The sequence below is a fragment of the Lissotriton vulgaris genome, chromosome 2_1 (genome assembly GCF_964263255.1).
Source record: "Lissotriton vulgaris chromosome 2_1, aLisVul1.2, whole genome shotgun sequence".
NCBI classification, from domain to species: Eukaryota; Metazoa; Chordata; class Amphibia; order Caudata; family Salamandridae; genus Lissotriton; species Lissotriton vulgaris.
This window is the reverse complement of record NC_141687.1, coordinates 956,446,526-956,465,401: the sequence shown is the minus strand read 5'-3', so window position 1 is coordinate 956,465,401 and position 18,876 is coordinate 956,446,526. Positions and strand designations below refer to the sequence as shown.

The 18,876-nt window shown below is 48.0% G+C and overlaps 1 protein-coding gene across 9 annotated transcripts in view; it reads left to right on the top strand.

The window, feature by feature from the left end:
• ZMYM4 (zinc finger MYM-type containing 4) overlaps positions 1 to 18,876 on the top strand; it is a 1,284,131-nt gene that overhangs the window by 488,098 nt on the left and 777,157 nt on the right. For all 9 annotated transcript variants that reach the window (XM_086956525.1, XM_086956522.1, XM_086956517.1 and 6 more), the window contains one exon: positions 13,967 to 14,228. In XM_086956525.1, the coding sequence (XP_086812651.1) occupies positions 13,967 to 14,228 (262 nt within the window). The remainder of the gene's footprint in view (positions 1 to 13,966; positions 14,229 to 18,876) is intronic.

Below are 18,876 nucleotides of genomic sequence, written 5' to 3'. Positions count from 1 at the left end.
CCATCGCCCACAAGTCTACCCTCAAGATCTCCACCCACACAGACGACACCCTCAAGACTGCCGAACACCTGCACTTCCAAATCCACACCGACCCCAACACCACCCTCAGAGGAACACTCATCTACAGACCCCTGGGACCTCGGGCGCTGTTCAGTGACTCCATTGCCGACCTCGCCAGCACCCACTCACTCGCATCCACGGAATACATCCTTCTCAGGGACCTGAACTTCCACTTCGAGAACAGCAACGATGCCAACTCCGCCACCCTGATCGACAACCTTGCAAACCTCTGCCTCAGACAGCTCGTCACCTCACCCACCCACGCCGCCGGTCACACGCTGGACCCCATCTTCTCCACAAACACCCACGTCGCCTTCGACCACACAACCGAACTCCACTGGACCGACCTCCGCTGCATCCACTTCACCTTCAAGAACCCACCAGCAGTCTCCACCGACCCAGACACAGCCGCCTGCAACTTCAGACAGTGGATCGACTACTGCGCCAACACCCTCGCACCACTCAGGAAACCCCCCATCAACCTCGTAAGCAAGAAAGCCAACTGGTTCACCAACGAGCTCCAGACCTCCAAACGCGCCTGCCGGAAACTGGAGAAGAAATGGCTCCACGAACGCACACCGGACAGTCAAGCAGCCCACAAGGACGCCACTTGTAGACACCACCACCTCATCAGACTGGCCAAGAGATCCTACTTCAAAGACTGACTGGACAACGAGGCACACAACAGCAAAGAGCTCTTTAGCATCGTAAAAGAACTCTCCAACCCAAACACCAACGACATCCTGCCCTCACAAGAACTGTGCAACGCTCAGGCAACCTTCTTCCACCAGAAGATCGCTGACATTCACAACAGCTTCAACATCCCAACCACCCTGACCACGCCAGACTCCACCCTCGCAAACACCACTCGGGCCAACCACCTGACCTCCTGGACCAATGTCAACGACGAAGAAACACGCAAGGTCATGAACTCCATCCACTCAGGATCACCATCAGACCCATGCACACACTACGTGTTCAACAAAGCCGACACAACCATTGCACCCCAACTACAGAAGGTCATCAACATCTCCTTCGAGACAGCTACATTCCCAGACAGCTGGAAGCACGCCAAAATAAACGCCCTCCTCAATAAGCCCAAGGCGGACCCCAAGGGCCTCAAGAACTTCTGGTCCATTTCCCTGCTCCCGTTCCCGGCGAAGGTCATCGAGAAAATCGTTAATGCGCAACTGGCCCGCCACCTCGAAGACAACATCCTGGACCCTTCCCAGTCCGGGTTCAGACGAAACCACAGCACGGAGACAGCCCTCTTCGCCGCCACAGACTACATCAGGCGCCAACTTGACAACGGCGAAACGTCAGCCCTCATCCTCCTGGACCTATCAGCCGCCTTCAACATTGTCTGCCACCGGACCCTAAAAACACGCCTCCAAGAAGCCGAGATCCTAGAGAAGGCCCTCGACTGGACCACATCCTTCCTCTCCGGCAGAACCCAGAGAGTCTGCCTCCCACCCTTCCAATCTGATCCCACAGACGACATCTGCGGCGTACCCCAGGGATCATCCCTCAGCCCGACGCTGTTCAACCTCTACATGGCCCCCCTTGCACAAGTGGCCCGCTAGCACGGCCTCAACATCATCTCTTACGCTGACGACACCCAGCTCATCCTCTCCCTCACCAAGGACCCGCACACCGCCAAAACAAACGTCCAAGAAGGAATGAAGTTCGTCGCCGACTGGATGCGGAGCAGCCGTCTGAAACTGAACTCGGTCAAGACGGAGGTCTTCATCCTTGGTCCCACCCCCTCGGCCTGGGACGATTCGTGGTGGGCAACCATGCTGGGAACAGCACCTACACTGACCGTCCACGCGTGCAACCTAGGATTTGTCCTCGACTCCTCCCTCTCCATGTCAAAGCAGATCAACGCCGTCTCCTCCTCCTGCTACAACACCCTCTGCAGGATCTACAAGTGGATCCCGCCTGAAACCAGGAAAACTTACACAGGCCCTCGTCAGCAGCAGGCTTGACTACGGCAACACACTCTATGCAGGAATCCCTGCCAAGCACCTACGTAGACTACAATGCATCCAAAACGCCTCCGCACGACTGATCCTTGACGTATCCCGTCGCAGCCACATCACCCCCCACCTGAAAGACCTGCACTGGCTCCCCGTCGACAAAAGGATCACCTTCAAGGTCCTCACCCACGCACACAAAGCGCTACACAACGCTGGACCAGCCTACCTGACCTACAGACTCCGCTTCTACACCCCCACCCGCCAGCTCGGCTTCGCAAGCCTCGCCGCTGTCCCCCGCATCCAACAAAAGACCACCGGTGGCAGATCCTTCTCCTACCTCGCTGCCAAGACCTTGTACACCCTCCCTACCCACCTACGGCAGACCCAGGACCTGCTCACCTTCAGAAGACTCCTTAAGACCTGGCTCTTCGAGCAGTAGCACTGTTCTCAAGCACGTACGTCCACCATACAAAATTACGTCATTTCCGGGGTGTACGGGACCGGCGGAAAGATATTATGCTGTTCTTGTTTGGGCTGGCGCCATATTAGAATGGTGATAAGATGAATTGACCAGCATAAATTGTTCTCAAAGCCTGTATGGTTACACCTTACATAACACAATTTTCACCAACACACAGTCCAAGGGCGGAGGAGCCTACAGCAAAGGTTGCTACACATTTAGAACTCATGGCAATCTTTCTAATGCTCAAAGTCTTTCAAGATCACCTCTCTGTTAAAGCTGTGCTAGTCCGAACCGACAACATGACCGCTATGTATTACATACAGAAGCAGGGGGAACAAACTCTCTCCAACTGTCCCACTTAGCCCACGACATCTTGAGGTGGGCTATATACCCCAACATTTATCTCCTAGCAGAACATCTCCCAGGAGTCAACAATCAGATTGCCGAACTCCTCAGCAGGCAAAGCTATCAGATACACGAGTGGGAACTTCACCCTCCAGTTCTCCACCCATACTTTCAAGCCTGGGGAGTCCCTCACATAGACCTTTTCGCAACACACAAACGCAACATGCCAACGCTTAGCCTTCAGGTATCCACATCCGTTGTCCAAAGGCAATGCTCTGTGGATGAACTGGTCAGGGATATTTGCCTACGCTTTTCCGCCTCTCCCACTCATTTCATTAGTGGTTCACAAGCTCAGGCAAACGTCTCACACTAATCCTAGTAGCTCCCACATGGGCATGTCAACCTTGGAGCTATCTCTGGGTCTGTATCAAAACCTGCATTTAACCTCCAGTTTCCTCACACATCCATGGAGAAATCAGATACCCAGATTCCAAACAGCTGAACCTGGTGATCTGGCCCCTGAAGTCTTAGTTTAGATACTTCAACCTTCCACCAGAATGTATGACTATCATTAAGGAGACTAGAAGACTGACTACAAGGGCCTGCTAAGCAGCTAGGTGGAAGCGATTTGTTGTTTATTGTGGTAACAATCTTGATGCTTCCATACAAAACATCATCTGCTATCTTTTAAGCTTGCAACAGTCAGCATTGGCTTACACCTCCATCAAACTACACCTAGCGGCAATAGCTGCATAGCTACAACATAGACAGCATTTGTTGTTGTTTGAAGTACCAGTGATCAAAGCCTTAATGGAAGGACTAAAAAACGTCATACCACCTAAACATCGACCTGCTCCAGTGTAGAATCTTAACATATTCCTCACAAGATTAGTTGGCCCACCTTTTGAGCCCATTCACAAATGCGAACCACAGTTCCTCTCCTGGAAATCCTCTTTCCTCATTGCTATCACTTCATTAAGGAGAGTGATTAAATTACATGCATTAACCATACGAGAACCATTTTTCCAACTGCACAGAGACAGTGGTTTTTCGTACCAATCCTACATTTTTACTTAAGGTAGTATCTACATTTCACATAAATCAGTCGGTAGAATTACCCGTATTCTTCCCTCAACCTGATGCAGTGGCAGAACAAGCTCTACACACCTTAGATGTTAGAAGAGCACTCTTGTACTACATTGAAAGAACAAAATCTTTTCGTAAAACAAAGCAACTCTGTTGCTTTTGCGCCACCACACAAGGGCAATACTATTTCCAAATCCAGTAATGCAAGGTGAATTAAGAGCATTCAAACCTGCTATTTGAAAGCAAAGAGAACTCTGAACTGTATCCCACTGGGCACATTCTACTTGCAAGCTAGGGGCCACTATGGCTTTTATTTGGAAACATTCCCATAGTTGGCATTTGCAAAGCTGCAACATGGTCTACACCACACACATCAAATTAACACTATTGTGTAGATGTGTTAGCAAGACAACAAGCCAATGTTGGTCAAGCAGTACTTAAGACACTATTTCAGACAACTCCAATAGCTACAGGTTAGCCACCACTTTGGGAGGATACTGTTATGTAGTCTATGCACAGCATGTGATCTACAGTTCACATGCTTCGAAAGGATTGTTACTTACCCAGTAGACATCTGTTATTGGCATGTAGAGCTGTAGATTCACATGATTGTGTGCCTGTGTCTGCTGTAGTTCTCTATTTAATTGACATACACACGCATGGACATCTTTATTATTCAATACTAATCCATTCTCACCCTCTGCGGCAAACAATCTAACAATGGAGTCAATGCTCATGCGCACTATCATCTTAAGGAGGAGTCACCTACCTCGTGACTGGAACGACTTCTTTGAAGAAAAACAGTGTAAACATCCGTACCCAACTCTAGATGGCGAGCTATTCACAGCATGTGAATCTACAGCTCCACATGCCAAGAACAGATGCCTACTTGCTAAGTAACATTACCCATATATATATATAGATATATATTTGTTTCACTTTAAAACATACATGGGTTACATATGTTTTTCTACATGCCTTATATGTAAGCGTACATGCCTATAGTATTACTGCTATCTATTCGGATTCAAGCATGTGAATTTATGAAAGATCCAATGATGGAGAAGGAAATAAGTTACTTACCTCTAACTGTGGTTCTCCAGTGTTGGTATATTTCATAGATTCAAAAAACATACACTATTAAAGGGCTAGAGGCATGTTTAAAGACCCTGCCTAAGTAATATCCCCCAATAGAACTAGAGCTATACACAAGAAACTTAGGGGTCTACACTAGAAATCCACTAGTGATTCTACAATATTTTGCCTAGGCCAACTGGTGTGCGTAAGAAAAATAACATAAAACTGACAGACCATATCACCAAAATGCGAAACCCCAGCAATCGTGAGTCACCCTTAGTTGAGGATTCCCATCAAAGTCTTGTATGGATCAATATTCTCATCTGGTAATCCTTATCGGGTATTGTGTCTCTTGATCATTGAGACCACTAGCATACCCTGATAGACGGTTCGGGGTAGCCACCCACAATCACCTAGTTGAACCACATGGTGTTGATATGATGGGAATGTGCAGTGCAAAAACAATATATGTGGTGGTTAAAAAAGGATAGGGAACTTGACAAAAACCTATTTTAATAAACGTCAGCCCCTTCCAAGTTAAAAACAAGAACAGTCTAGCACAATCATCGCAGTACACACAAATAGCTGCGAACAGACCAACATGTTTCAGCCACACCGGGAGATGCCCCAGGCTTTCGTCAGGGTCTCTGTTCTATATTGTTGCTACCGCTTGTAAGTGGACAAAGGTGTGAAAAAACTATATGAAAAAACACACACGTGAAACACAACAGTAAAGGATATAGTATTCCCTCATCTGTAAACTCCTCACTTCGGCACCTGGTGTCTAGAAAGTGTCTGTTGGAGACAAACGTACAGATGAGTCACATTCAGCTACACTGGTCTGCTCAGAAAAATCATTGTTCATACATTTTATGCAACTTCATTACTCACCCAGTGTGTCCGGGGAGTGGACCTCACCTCTTCCTGGACCTGGCTCAGGATATGTGAGACCCCGCTCTACAAGGACAAAAACCGACTCCGTAATTATCGTGAGCAGAGGGACCAGACTGTTATCTACTCTGACAATTCACAAAATACGGGGTCACTAGGTCATTTGTACTTGGAGTTTAACTAACATATAACAGATAGCTCCTAGTCAAGACCTCCCTTCCATTATACCATAAGCTATGAGCTTAAGATCTAGCCCCATTTATGCACCCAAGCGAAAGGCTCCGTGCGCGGAGACAATTAACAGGCTAGACCCTGCATAGAGTCAGATTCACTGCTCATTCAGCATTCAACGTCACAATACAGTAAGTACTGACAGACTAAGGAGCAAGATCCTACCTGTCCGTCGTTGTCTCGAGACGCTGACTGAGTCAGGGGGAGGCACCAAGACCTCCTCGTCACTCCCATTTCAATAGCCCTGTTTGCATTTGCTCTCCCAATTAGAGACTCCGGGGGAGGGGCTAAACCGAGTGGCTGGAATTAATTATATAATGTTATCAGCTTTATCTCCCCATGGACATAGATGTTGGAGAATATTATGGACGCTGAGGGCGTCCGGTTTGTGTATCGTCGTGCACAGCGTGTTGGCTGGATACAGGACAACGCTCTCGTACACTCGCGGGACTGTCCTGTAAAGAACTACGAAGTGATGTCACGCATGGAGCTTGAGTAGTTCAACCTCCGCTCTGAGAAGAATTGTTATTCGTTTCCGCATCAGAACTACAAAGTGATGTCACGCATGGAGCTTGAGTAGTTCAACCTCCGCTCTGAGAAGAAATGCTATTCGTTTTCGCATCAGAATCTCCGTGAAGGCACCGCCCCTTCATTGCGCGATCAACCATTTAACGATTGCAAGGCGGTTCTGAGTTAGATAAGAAGATCCTTTGGACTAAATACCAATAATGTGGGTAGAGGGGGACTGGAGGAATAAGCTGAGTCCCCATGTATAAGTCCAAAATAACGGATCGGCTACATTGCGTAGTCTCACAAAATAGTGCAAAGAACTACCAAATGACGTGATGTTACTAGCGATGGTAGTTCACAACTACGTAGGTCTATGTGTGGGTACCCTCATGCCGGCTATTTATATAGGGTTAGTCACCAACCCCTAAAAAAAGGGGGGGAGGTTGTTAGCAAAATAAGCTCACTACATGTGTGTTCAAGCTAGACTGAACCAAGGTATGTCGTCATTCAGTCCTTGTCTGTCAGTGCCCAATTTAAAAGCCCACTTTTGTTCTTTCTGAAAAAGAAATTGACACATCACTCACATGTGGTGGGATGAACGGTTTTTCTAGGACATGCCACTTGAAGTCTGTTTCACCATGATTGTGTGTTATAAAGTGTTTGGTGAGTTTCGAAATGTCCTTTTTGCACCGGAACGTGCTTTTATGTTCTTGCATCCTCACACGCACCTTTCTTGTGGTCATTCCCACATATCGTTCATTGCACGTGCATGTGAGGAGGTAGATCAGGTTGGTGCTGTTACAATTGGAAAACTGTCGCAGTTCCCAAGGCCGGTCTGTACCAATCTCCACACTGGTAATTTTGGATGTTAGGGGGCAGACTGAACAACCTCCACAGGGATAGTGGCCCATCACGGGAGGTAGGTCCCACAGGGTACCTAACTCTCTCCTAGGTGTGACTTTAGGACAAGTGTGTATCAAACGGTCCCTTAAATTCTTGGAACGTTTAAAAGCAAACAATGGGAACTCAATTTTGTCCTTTCCACTATTCAGAATACGCCAATGTCGTTTGATAATTTTCTGGACACAGTTCGACTTGGTATTGAAAGTGCTGACTAGTGTCCCCCCAACTAACCCCACTCACCGCATCGCGTCACCGCTGGTCCTCTGGTCAGGTACTCCGCGTGCGCGGGCTTCTGAAGACGGAAGTCCATCCCCCGCACCAGGTTTCAGTTTCGCTCATCTTCAAGCATGTCTGTAGTTCAAACCCGGCCCGGTCCAACAGCCGCCTCTACAATCACAAGCCGCCCTAGGGTAACGAGGATCACAACCCCTACCCCTCCAGACGAAAATGAGGAGGAAGAAGAGGACGAGAACGACGAAGACGAGGAAGATGTGGGTGTAGAGGAAGTGTTAAACTGGAGCCAGCCACCCTCAGGCGTAAGATTTAAACTATTGAGTGCGGGCGAAGCCAGTTGTGGAGCACAATTGTGCAGCTCCGCAATTACCCGACAGCGTCTCAATCCTGGCATGCATCTCCGGTCTACCGAGGTAATAGTACGTCTACAATTGTGTGATAAGTCCAGGAGACAATTGCCACCCACTTTGTGCCTTAAACTACAGCTATACACCATACGGGTGTACCCAAAAAGCAATCCTTAGGGGAACTGGTCCACGACCCTCGCCCGCATTCCCCGCCCTCGGGAACCCAAATGCTTTCACCCGCAGACCAACAAGTGGCCACATAAACCACACCGCTACGCAACCCACCAACCCGGCAGCCTCCAACTGCCCCCCGGGTCTCCTTGCTATGCCTGCCATCCCGAGCATCGCTGCGTCCCTGTCCACCTCTAAGCTCGCAGGTGTCTCTGCCACCCCCAGGTGCTCAGTTGCCCCTAATGCCCACGCCCCGAGGGCCCTCCGCATATCACTCCGAAGCGGCGGGGCACTCTGGGGCCCGGGCAAAGGGGGCACTCACTGTCCTCACCGAGTCCCAGCCTTCACTACGGCTCAAAACCCCCAGAGCTGGCAGCGGGTCGTGCAGGCAGCGCCGTGAACGTCTGGCTGAGAAACACCCCCTCCCCCCTCCTTTGTAATTAGACTCCTTGTGGCCTTTTCTTCGGCTGCCGAACCAAGGGCCCTTTGACCTCGTACCCATAATGCGACTCCAGCGTTGATGCTCTTTACCGCAGCACCCATAGCGCACGCCAGGACCATATCCATTTTCTGGTACTTCGATGACATTTATAAATCTGCCCAGGATCACAAGATGCTGATCAGGCTAACAACACCCCCGCCCCTCCCCCCAACTTTGTAATTAGATCCCTTCCTTCTTACCCTTGGGCACCCAACTCAGCTATTGCTGCACTTTCCGTTAACAAGTGCCTGCCCCCCCCCCCCCCCCCCCCCCCCCCCCCCCTCCTGCCTGCCCCGCTCCCTTCCCTCGGGCAGAACTGTGCTGTGCTACCAAGAGACTCTCGCAGACGGGCTCCTGCCCCTGTGGGATGCCCGCCCTGTGCGACCCCCGCATCAGGCCCGGCCCCCCAGCGCCATCCTCTCCCACAAAGCACTACCTTGCTCCCTAACATACTATCCATCCTAAGGGCGAGGGCATGAAGACTGGGTATCTAACGGTGCACAAGGGACACCAGCTGCTCGCTTCATCCTCTCCTTATGTGCGGGTTCGAGCCACTAACTCGCTCTGTGAGGGAATTTAGACTGGGCCTTGCACCGCTTTCCAGGGACACCAGTGTCTCCTTCCTCTCGTGCGAGTTACTACCCAACCACCAGTCACTTCAAGAGCGGAGGACTGACTACCTTCCCACTCGTCCCACCGGCCTATCCCATCTTGTGCCTGCGCGCTGCCCACCTCCCTGCATGCCCTCAATACCCCCGGTCCATGAGCCTACTCTGTCGGCTGCCCAAGCATCTTTTCTATTCTCGCTCCCTTGTTAACAGCGCCTCCCGCCTCCCAAGAGGCTAAATTATGCTGTTAGAAAAGGCAGATTATGCGTCACATTTGATGACAGTATTGGGACTGAGGGACCGCTTTTGGCACGTTGCGTTTGCGGAAAAGGCTGCTGTATTGAAAGAAAGCAAAGGCCAGACACACTGCAACCCAGCATTAAGAGTCGCCGGCTCCGCATGCGGTAAATAACAATACGCGTCTTACACGTCTGTGCATTAATAGGTTTAGAGACAGTAATGCGAGCTGCGGCCGGGGTGCTGTGCCTGCGCTAATCTAGAAGCCGGGGCGTGAGGGCAGCCCCCAGTGCGTGCGGCCACCTAGGAATGCCCGGTGCACAAGGGCACTGAGGAGACAATGGTGCGCGTGAGCACCGAGGCTTCAGAAGTATTTGGGGGCACCAAGGCAACATAGTATATGTTTTGAGGCAACGCTAGGGCACAAGGGCAAGTTCACGGGGGCACCGGGGCAGACTCAGTGTATGAGGGCTCCGAGGCAGCGCAGGCACACGGGCACCGAGGATGCATTGGAGTATTTGGCCAGAGCTAGTTAGTGCTGGAGGGCACCGAGGCCAGTCTCAGTACATAAGGCACAGAGCATAATGGTGCCGAGATAACCCCACTGCATGAAGGTACAGAGGCAGCGCCAGTGCGCGAAGTCTCCGAGACAGCGCAGTGCCAGGGCCGTAGCGCATTGTACCCGTGTTTCATCCAGCTCTTTCTTTTTTTCTGGCAAACACAGCGCGTGCAGTGCGGACTTCTCTGTCCTCCTGCTGCATACAGGTCCTATCTCTTACAGCCCTAGTGAGTGCACTTCGGTTTCTGCTCACAGGGAGGCACATGGACTGCAGTCCTGCCCTGACAACCAACGTGTCTCTGTGCAAACCGTGCTGCACGAGGCAATGCTTCCGACACTGGCCCCCTGTGCCCAGGCAAGGACCAGCTCTGGTGCTGTGGCGCCTCCGGGAGGTGGTAATACACATCAGTGGTAGTGCACTGGGACACTCAGCTTCCTCGAGCAGCCACGCCTCCCACTCCACAACGTGCTGCCTGACGCAGTCCTGCTCACACGAGCCCATCCAGCTGTTGTGCTGTGGTACCTCCGGGATGTGGGCATGAACACCAGGGGCAGTGCACTAGTCCAACCAAGGGGTAGCTGCACACTTACCCGTACAGCACTGGCGCCAGGAGGGGTCCTCCTCTCCAGAGGGGGCAGCGGGTTCCGTTCGGGGCATGTGTTCCGAGAGGTCATTCAATGATTTCCCATTACAGCTGCAGAAACAACTCTCGCAGCGTGAGTGCCACACGTTCAGCGCAGCCCAAGTTTAGACCAGGCAGGCAGGGGTTTCCCTTTATAACCGACCCCTTCACGCAGGCGATGACACTGTTCGCCCACAATTTTCTATCACGTCCAGGACTAAGCCTCCAAGGCCTCCAGTCTGTCCTGCAACACTTACTTGTTTTTTTAGAGGAAACACTGAAGGATTAAAGCAAGAGTAATTACTGGGCTTTCAGCTATGAAGGTGCATCATAACTGAAAGAATTGGCTCCGCAACCATGCTGAGGAAGGAGCGACCTTAGCAGCAAATAGCTCTCCAACACCCCTGGCAGCACACTGCAGCCATAGCAACAGAGCAGGGCTGTCCCAGACAGGGCCCGCTGTACAAAAGCATCGATAGTTCGAATTTCGCATACAAATGGACTACTTTATGTACTGAAAAATTGCGGAGGGAGGGAGTCAAAGTTCCTGAGATGTGTGTGCAATTAATCAGCTCCTGTGTATTACTCTTTACCTTCTGTCTTTGTACACCTCACAAGAGAGCTGCCAGTAAGTCACATGCAATGCTATTCCTGCTACACCCTGCTACACCCTCACGCTCACATACCTCCAACACTCACACACCCTCACCCTCCCTCACACCTCCTTACTCTCAAACCCCCTTACTCTCAAACCCCCTTTCCCTCACACCACATCACCCTCACACCCCGTCACCCTCACCCTCAAACACCCTCACCTTCACACACCCTCACTCCCTCTCGAACTCACACACCCTCACTCACCCTTACACCCTCACACGCCCACCCCCTCCCTCACCCTCACACACCCCCTCACACTCACACCCCCCCGCGCCCCCTCGCCCCCCACACCCTCACACCCCCTCACCCTCCCTCACACCCCCTCTCACCCTCCCTCACACCCCCTCTCACCCTCACACACCCTCTCACCCTCTCACCCTCACACACCCTCTCACCCTCACACACCCTCTCACCCTCACACACCCTCTCACCCTCACACACCCTCTCACCCTCACACACCGTCTCTCACCCTCACACACCGTCTCTCACCCTCACACACCGTCTCTCACCCTCACACACCGTCTCTCACCCTCACCCACTCACCCTCACCCACTCACCCTCACCCACTCACCCTCACCCACTCACCCTCACCCACTCACCCTCACCCACTCACCCTCACTCACTCACCCACTCACCCTCACCCACTCACCCTCACCCACTCACCCTCACCCACTCACCCTCACTCACTCACCCTAACTCACTCACCCTCACTCACCCTCACTCACCCTCACCAGCATAGCATCACAAAACATAGCATAGCATAACAAAACACAGCATAGCATAACAAAACACAGCATAGCATAACAAAAAAAAACACAGGATAGCAAAAGATAGCATATCCTAATTATTCAACTCTCCTTATTATTAAGCAACATCTGACAGTTTGCAAATCTTTATACACTAATTCAGAGTTTTCGAAAAAAATTATGCAACGCATTGTCATACACAATGCCAATAACTCAAACTTTAATGCTGCGAGACCTATTGCATTGTAAATGCTTGTTTTCTATCCAAATGCCGTCATTCCGAGGGTACTTGAGAGGCTAAGGGAAAATACAAAGTTGCTTCAGTCAGGTTTGACTAGATTCAGTATTTTGACCTACTTCAACCACAGCACAAGGGATCATGTCCACCTCTCCTATATAGGGACCCTTTGTCCATGGAAGAAGTAAGAACGCCACATTTCTCCATAACGAAGGTATTGACCTTTCTTAATTTGCATCGGCAGGAGGTTTTCATTGCTGCTATTTAATTCTGAGCATTAGTGAACAGCATCAGCCTCCAAACGTCTCAGTAGATGTAATGGTGCAGGTGGGTAAACAGTAAGTCCTACCCTGAACCCATAGTTGCCTACCATAAGAAACCTGCAGAATCCTTCTCCAGTGCTGTCGAGACGTGAGGCGCCTAAAGCCTCTGTTCCCTCTAATACATCCCGCTGTCCTCTGTGACCCCTGTTTGGCCCAAGCAATATGTTTGACCAGTGGCATCTTGTGCCTTGAAATCTCGGGTTTGGAACACTGCCTACTTTTTGGTCACAGCATCTTAAAGGGGCACAAACTCTGGCTGGTTAAGAGTACTTAACTGGTCCATATAAACAGTGGTTTTCCAGAGTCACGCTTCCTTTGAACGTATTTTTTTGAGTTTAATATGAACTAATATCATCCCTGAACCCCTAATGTCTTTCCACTGCCTTAAACTATTTCTGTTGAGAACTTTGAGCATATTTTTGTCGTTATGCACTTGTTGCCCTGTTATTTAGACAGAGCAAAGGATTTGCATTGTCCGACCATTTATATGTGACCTTGGTAGAAAAATATATCTGCATGGGGGCTGCTTTCCCCCTCCATTGCCGGATGGTTGATATTGTGCCTCACTCATTGCTACACTGTGCTTGGAGCACAACCTTCACTTTGTCCGTCATGCCTGACCCGGGCTAAGGTTGTAGCTGTGGGATTTTCCAGGAATATCTTGTCATATACACATGTTGGGTGGCTATGGGGACGCCACACATGCATTCTGAAGACGCTGCTCTTTCAACAGACACTTCTTCGAAATCTATTTGGTAAAGCTGCTAGATGTGACATTTTACTTTGCAATTTCACTGCATGTCTAGTGGAAAATAGTAAGGCTGTGTAAGTAGGATAGTTATTTTGGTGGGTTCTCGTTTAATCTTAGTCTGCACGCTCTTTCCTATTACCAACGTGCTTATGTCGACCTCTCAGCCATCTCTCAAACATGCACTGGCTTCTTATTAAATTGAAGAGGACTGGTGAGTTTGTAATGTATACACACCGGGAAGGGGACTTTCAGAGTATGGTGTATCCTTGCATACACGGTTCAGGATTCAAAACTAAAAAATAGTAGTATAGACGCTTTTGTGGTATTATCGCTAGTACCCAGGAATACTCAGATTGATCTGTAAAAGTGGCCTCGTGGTAACACTAAAGGTAATCTTAATTTTCCGAGTGTGCATTGGTTCCTGATGTATTCCTTTTGTCTTGCAGCTCCTCAGCTTTCGAGTAATTTGCAGCCACCTGTTGTCTCGCCTTCCATGAACAAATCTCTTCCTGCTGTCCCTGCCATTCCACCTCCAACTGTGAGAGTTTCTTGCTCTGGCTGCAAGAAAGTTCTTCAAAAAGGACAGACTGCTTACCAGCGGAAAGGATCTACCCAGCTCTTCTGTTCCACACTGTGCCTCACTGGATACACCGTTCCATCAGCCAGACCACCTTCAATGACCAAGAAAACATGCGCCAGCTGCTCAAAGTATACCATCCTTTTGTTTGAATTTATTTTTTGAAAAATGTGTTAAAAATTTGCAGTGAGTAACAAAATTGAAGACGTGTACTTTTTAAACTGCCAATCCTGCTTTATTTCCGGTTTCTTGCACGTACTTTGATCGAGTCCCACCGCCCTGCAGTTCATTTTTACAAATAATGTAAATACTTGCATAACTCGGCATGGTGTTTCCAACTGATACTACCATGTTCATGTAGTCCAGCCTGGTTTGTTAGTTCTTAGCATTCCAAAATGTGTATTTTTTGGATTTCTGGTTAATCCAGAATGAAAATCTAGGAGCAGAAATCTTAATTCCAATAAATTTGCAGATTTTATTTGAGTTTTTCCTTGTTCATTTCCCACTTATTGTTTTGTTGCAGAAATGAAACACAATTATTTGACTGAATGTTTTGAACATTCCGTTATCAGTATTTCTCTGCCTTTGTAGTGTCCTCTTTAGCCTGCATAGCTAGTTTCCACATTGTTCTGTGCTTCTACACTGATCAAAGTAACTAGATGTTCGATGTACAAAGCTGTTTTTTCTTCGCAAGCCCTCTGATTCACAAAATCTGAGGATTCACAACCACGATGTACAAATACCTTTTTTGTGCCCCTTTCTGAATCACAAATAGGAGTGTGTGAAACGAGCACGCCCTCCCATCAGCCGTTTTGAAAAGAGATGCATCATTGGTTTGTGACTAAAGTTGTGATCCCAAACCATTGGTCACAGACACCTCAGTGGGGTTGGTTTCTCGATTCGAAAACGGGCAGCGGTCTAAATTTAACAGCCTTTATTTTCGAAAGTCATTCACTTTCCTCTGAATTCCTGAGGTTGTTCTAAATGAAAACCGAGTCTAATTATCTTGTGCCTACTATGCTGTGAGAGTGGGTTTGTTTGCAAATGGCACTTCATTGCGTTGAATGCCAGTTTTAGTTTTTTTGTTGTTTTTTTTTTACTATCTATAGTCGATCCTCAAGGCCCAGTTAGCATTTATCGGCAAGGCTTCAAGTGCACCATGAAATGTGGTTATCCTCCTTTTCTGTTGTATGGTGCCCTCATGGGAAATTACATTCAAAACGTTTTTCCCCTGCCTGTCGGGCGTTTTTGAGATGGTAAAAGTTCAGACATACATGCTAACATTTTGAAGCTGAGCAGTGGGAAAAAATAGTGGGAAAGAATTTTCCCTAATGCGTAAAAAAAAATATATATGGATGCAGAGACAATTATAGACGTGAGAGTCTTGAAATAAAGCCATTTCTGGCATCAGAAATCTAGAGTCTCCTGCATACATGTGAGGTAGTGTGGCTCACTGGTTAGAGGCGGCAGACCCGAGAGCAGAGGACGGCCAGGGTTCGATTCCCGGCGCGGCAGGTTTCTGGACCAGGGTCAGCGGACTCGATAATTCTCTCGCCTCGGTGCCCACTCTGATCAGCAATCACACTCGGCAACTCTGGGCATTAGCTTGCCTCATCTTCACTAACGGCCCCACCAGACCGCCGGGGATGCCTGGTCTCACCATGGAGATACCCATTAAGGGACCATCTCTCAGGGAAGCCAGGAAGGGTTTCGCAGCGGTCGAAGCGCCTTGGGACCCTCCGGGTAAGCAGTGCGCTATATAAATGCCTATACATTTTACATTTACATTTACATTTACATACATCGGGCTATTGGCGTGAATGCAAAGGTTACTTTTACCTGAAGTGATTGTCTTACCAAGCCACATTCCAGTATACGTGTGCTTGGCTAGGCTTAAAAGGTAAACCAAAAACAATCCTATAGGTTTTGTCTTTATAAGGTAAACTAAAAGCAGTCCTATAGGGTTTTCATTGCAATAGATCTGAGCACCTCCCAATCCTATCCAATAAACACTCTGCCTGTAAAACAAGGCTTCAAGATTTCAATATTTAGCCAGCTTTTTGCACAGTGCACCAAAAAGCAAAAGTTGGAACTTTTATTTTTATAAATAAACTTTGAGGAGACCATGTCTTTAAACAACATTTCCTTTTTATATATGGCTGTGCTGTTACACATGTGCCTCAGCACATGTAGTTAACCGTCGGCTTTTCAACCTGTGCTGAAAGGTATAGTCTTTGCTTTAGCCTTAGATGGCCGAGAAGCAGTTTTTTTTTCATTATTACATAGTGGCAATAGCCAGTCGGACATCCTTAGATTCTTAAAATTGTATGTTGACTGTACCAAGTCCTTCAGTCACTCGGTCGAAAAAGTTCATGGCCGTTGGTCTTCCACAAAGATGACTCATGCTCTCATAACGGTACATATCAAGGCTGGTTGCTGTTGCTGCTGCTCTTGTACTCTGGCCTCTTCAGCTGGTAAAAAAAAGTAATTACAGTTCTACAGCGTTAGTATTTTACATAGATTCCCTTGTGCTTCTTCCTCTTCTGGAACAGAGGCTTAGTTATTGTATCCTCTCACACTAGTTCTATAGCAATCTAAAGCATCTAAGCCCCTAGGTGGAATAGAAATTTGAGCCACTCTCAACTCACTTTCCTCCTTTCCTACCAAAATGGCATGGTTTAAACTCTTTCTAAGGGGATTTGTGTTGGTAGGTAATTGTTAATCTAGGACTCCCAGCTGGACAACTAGGAATGATTAAAGTATTTGTATTGATCAAGTATTGGGGTATCTTTCATAGATTACCATCCCTGAATCATTCTCCATCGTCGAGATGGGAGTCCCACAGTAAAATATTCAAGCAGTGCTTTAAAAGCTTCATAGGCTATAATGGCCTTAAGCCATGTCAATAGTAGCCTATCTATATCCTTTTAAAAAAAGGACCTACTATTGGAACCCAGCCAATCAACACTGCATAACTGGTAATTAACTTCTTTCATATTGCCGGCCTGGGCTCTTGAGTTCTGTAACACACCTTAGACTAAAAGAGCCTAGTCCACCTGGTGCTCCTAATGAAGAGCAGAATCTTCACCGGCAACCAACATCATTGCACTTGATGTTCTAGCTTGTGCGTAGTTTGAGGCTAGCTCACTAGCTATTGCAGATTAGACTAGTTTATTAGCTATCCCAGATTACTTGAGACTTTAGTATTACATCTGTAACCTTGACATACACTTGCATGAAAATATTTTTTTCTTGGTGTCAGGGCAATAGTTTCACCCTATGTTTGCTGCTCTTATCGTGTGCACTGCTTACTGAGTTTGTCAAACGCTTTACTCAGATACATGCCTGTGCAAATCAGCTGACAGGAATTTCTAAGTACAGACGTAGCGAAGCCCAGAGTTGTTGTTTTTTGCAGCTCATCAATTTTCTACCTGGGATCATAACAATGCTTAGGCAAGCTGTATATAGCTTTGGAGCCAAACCTAGTTTTACCCAATCTCATGGATTCAAGTTTGTAGCTTATACATAAAGTGCACCTGAAAAATCTGAGCTGAAAAAATGGCTCTGTTGCTTGTGATCACGTATTTCAGACTGCTCAGCGACATGGAAGCTTTCTTTATTAAACAGCCATACATATGCTGTGGACAAGGTAATTGTATGCTTTAATCCTCAGTTTATCCCATATGTGGCAGACAACTTCCATTTTCAGTAATACTTCTCGAGTGTCTCAGCAAAGTAGCAACCTTGAACACAACTCATATGTTTGGCAGGCATAGCTGCCTAGTTCTCCAGTACCAAAAGGGAGTTACTTGTGGGACAAGCAATGCTGCAACACTTTTCTGTGAGGCAAGGCCCTTACATGTTTCCCCACTCTGTGCCGCCCAATGATGAATTGGGCGGCACAGGAAAAGTAACTGATGGACACTTTTCACATGGGATAAATGTCCGGTTTTTGCTCTAAGTTGGAAGCGTACACTTAGCCATCCCCACACACACATACCCTTCTCTTTGTCTAAGACCCACAGTTACTTTTTGTGTTTTCTAACACTACAGGATGTCATTCCATTAATGAAAAGGCGACTTGGCAACAGTAGATCTCACAGAGGCATATTTCCACAACCCGTTACTCAACGCACCTAAGATTTGCAATCCAAGGAGTACCAGTTCAGGGTAGTAACATCTGGCATACAGTTGGTACCCACAGTATTCACAAAGACACCTACAGTGATAGCAACACAGATCAGACAAGAAATTCATGTGTATCCTTTCCTGGGCAACTGGTTCGTAAAGAAAACTGCCAGCAGTGTAAAATATAGTTCGCGAGGGTGGTAACACTATTCTCCAGTATTGGGGTGTCTTTCAAAGATTCACATGCCTGAATCTTTCCCCGTCGTCAGAGTTAGAGTCCCACGGTACATAAAAAAGCAGTACTTATGCCCATAATAACAAAAGGAACCTTGGTATCATAAAACCAGAAAGTAAAGTAGCCCAAGCTACAAGGAAAACACTTTCACCACTATGACTATCCTAGTATTTATATACAGTCCAAACTGCAGCCAATCAGGCGACTGCACCCACCAGAATGTTCTCCTCAGCGGCTCAGGCTCTCAGATTTTCTACTGCACGTTGTGTGAAGGGAGTCTCCCTGAGCTCTGCTCAGTACTTCACTATGCTTCTGGATTTTTTTTTCTTCTCTTCAGAATGTCATCTTCAAAGAAATCCCTCTGTAGACCTTGTGAATCTTGTGGGAAGCTCTGGCTGTTTTCTGAAGATCCCCAC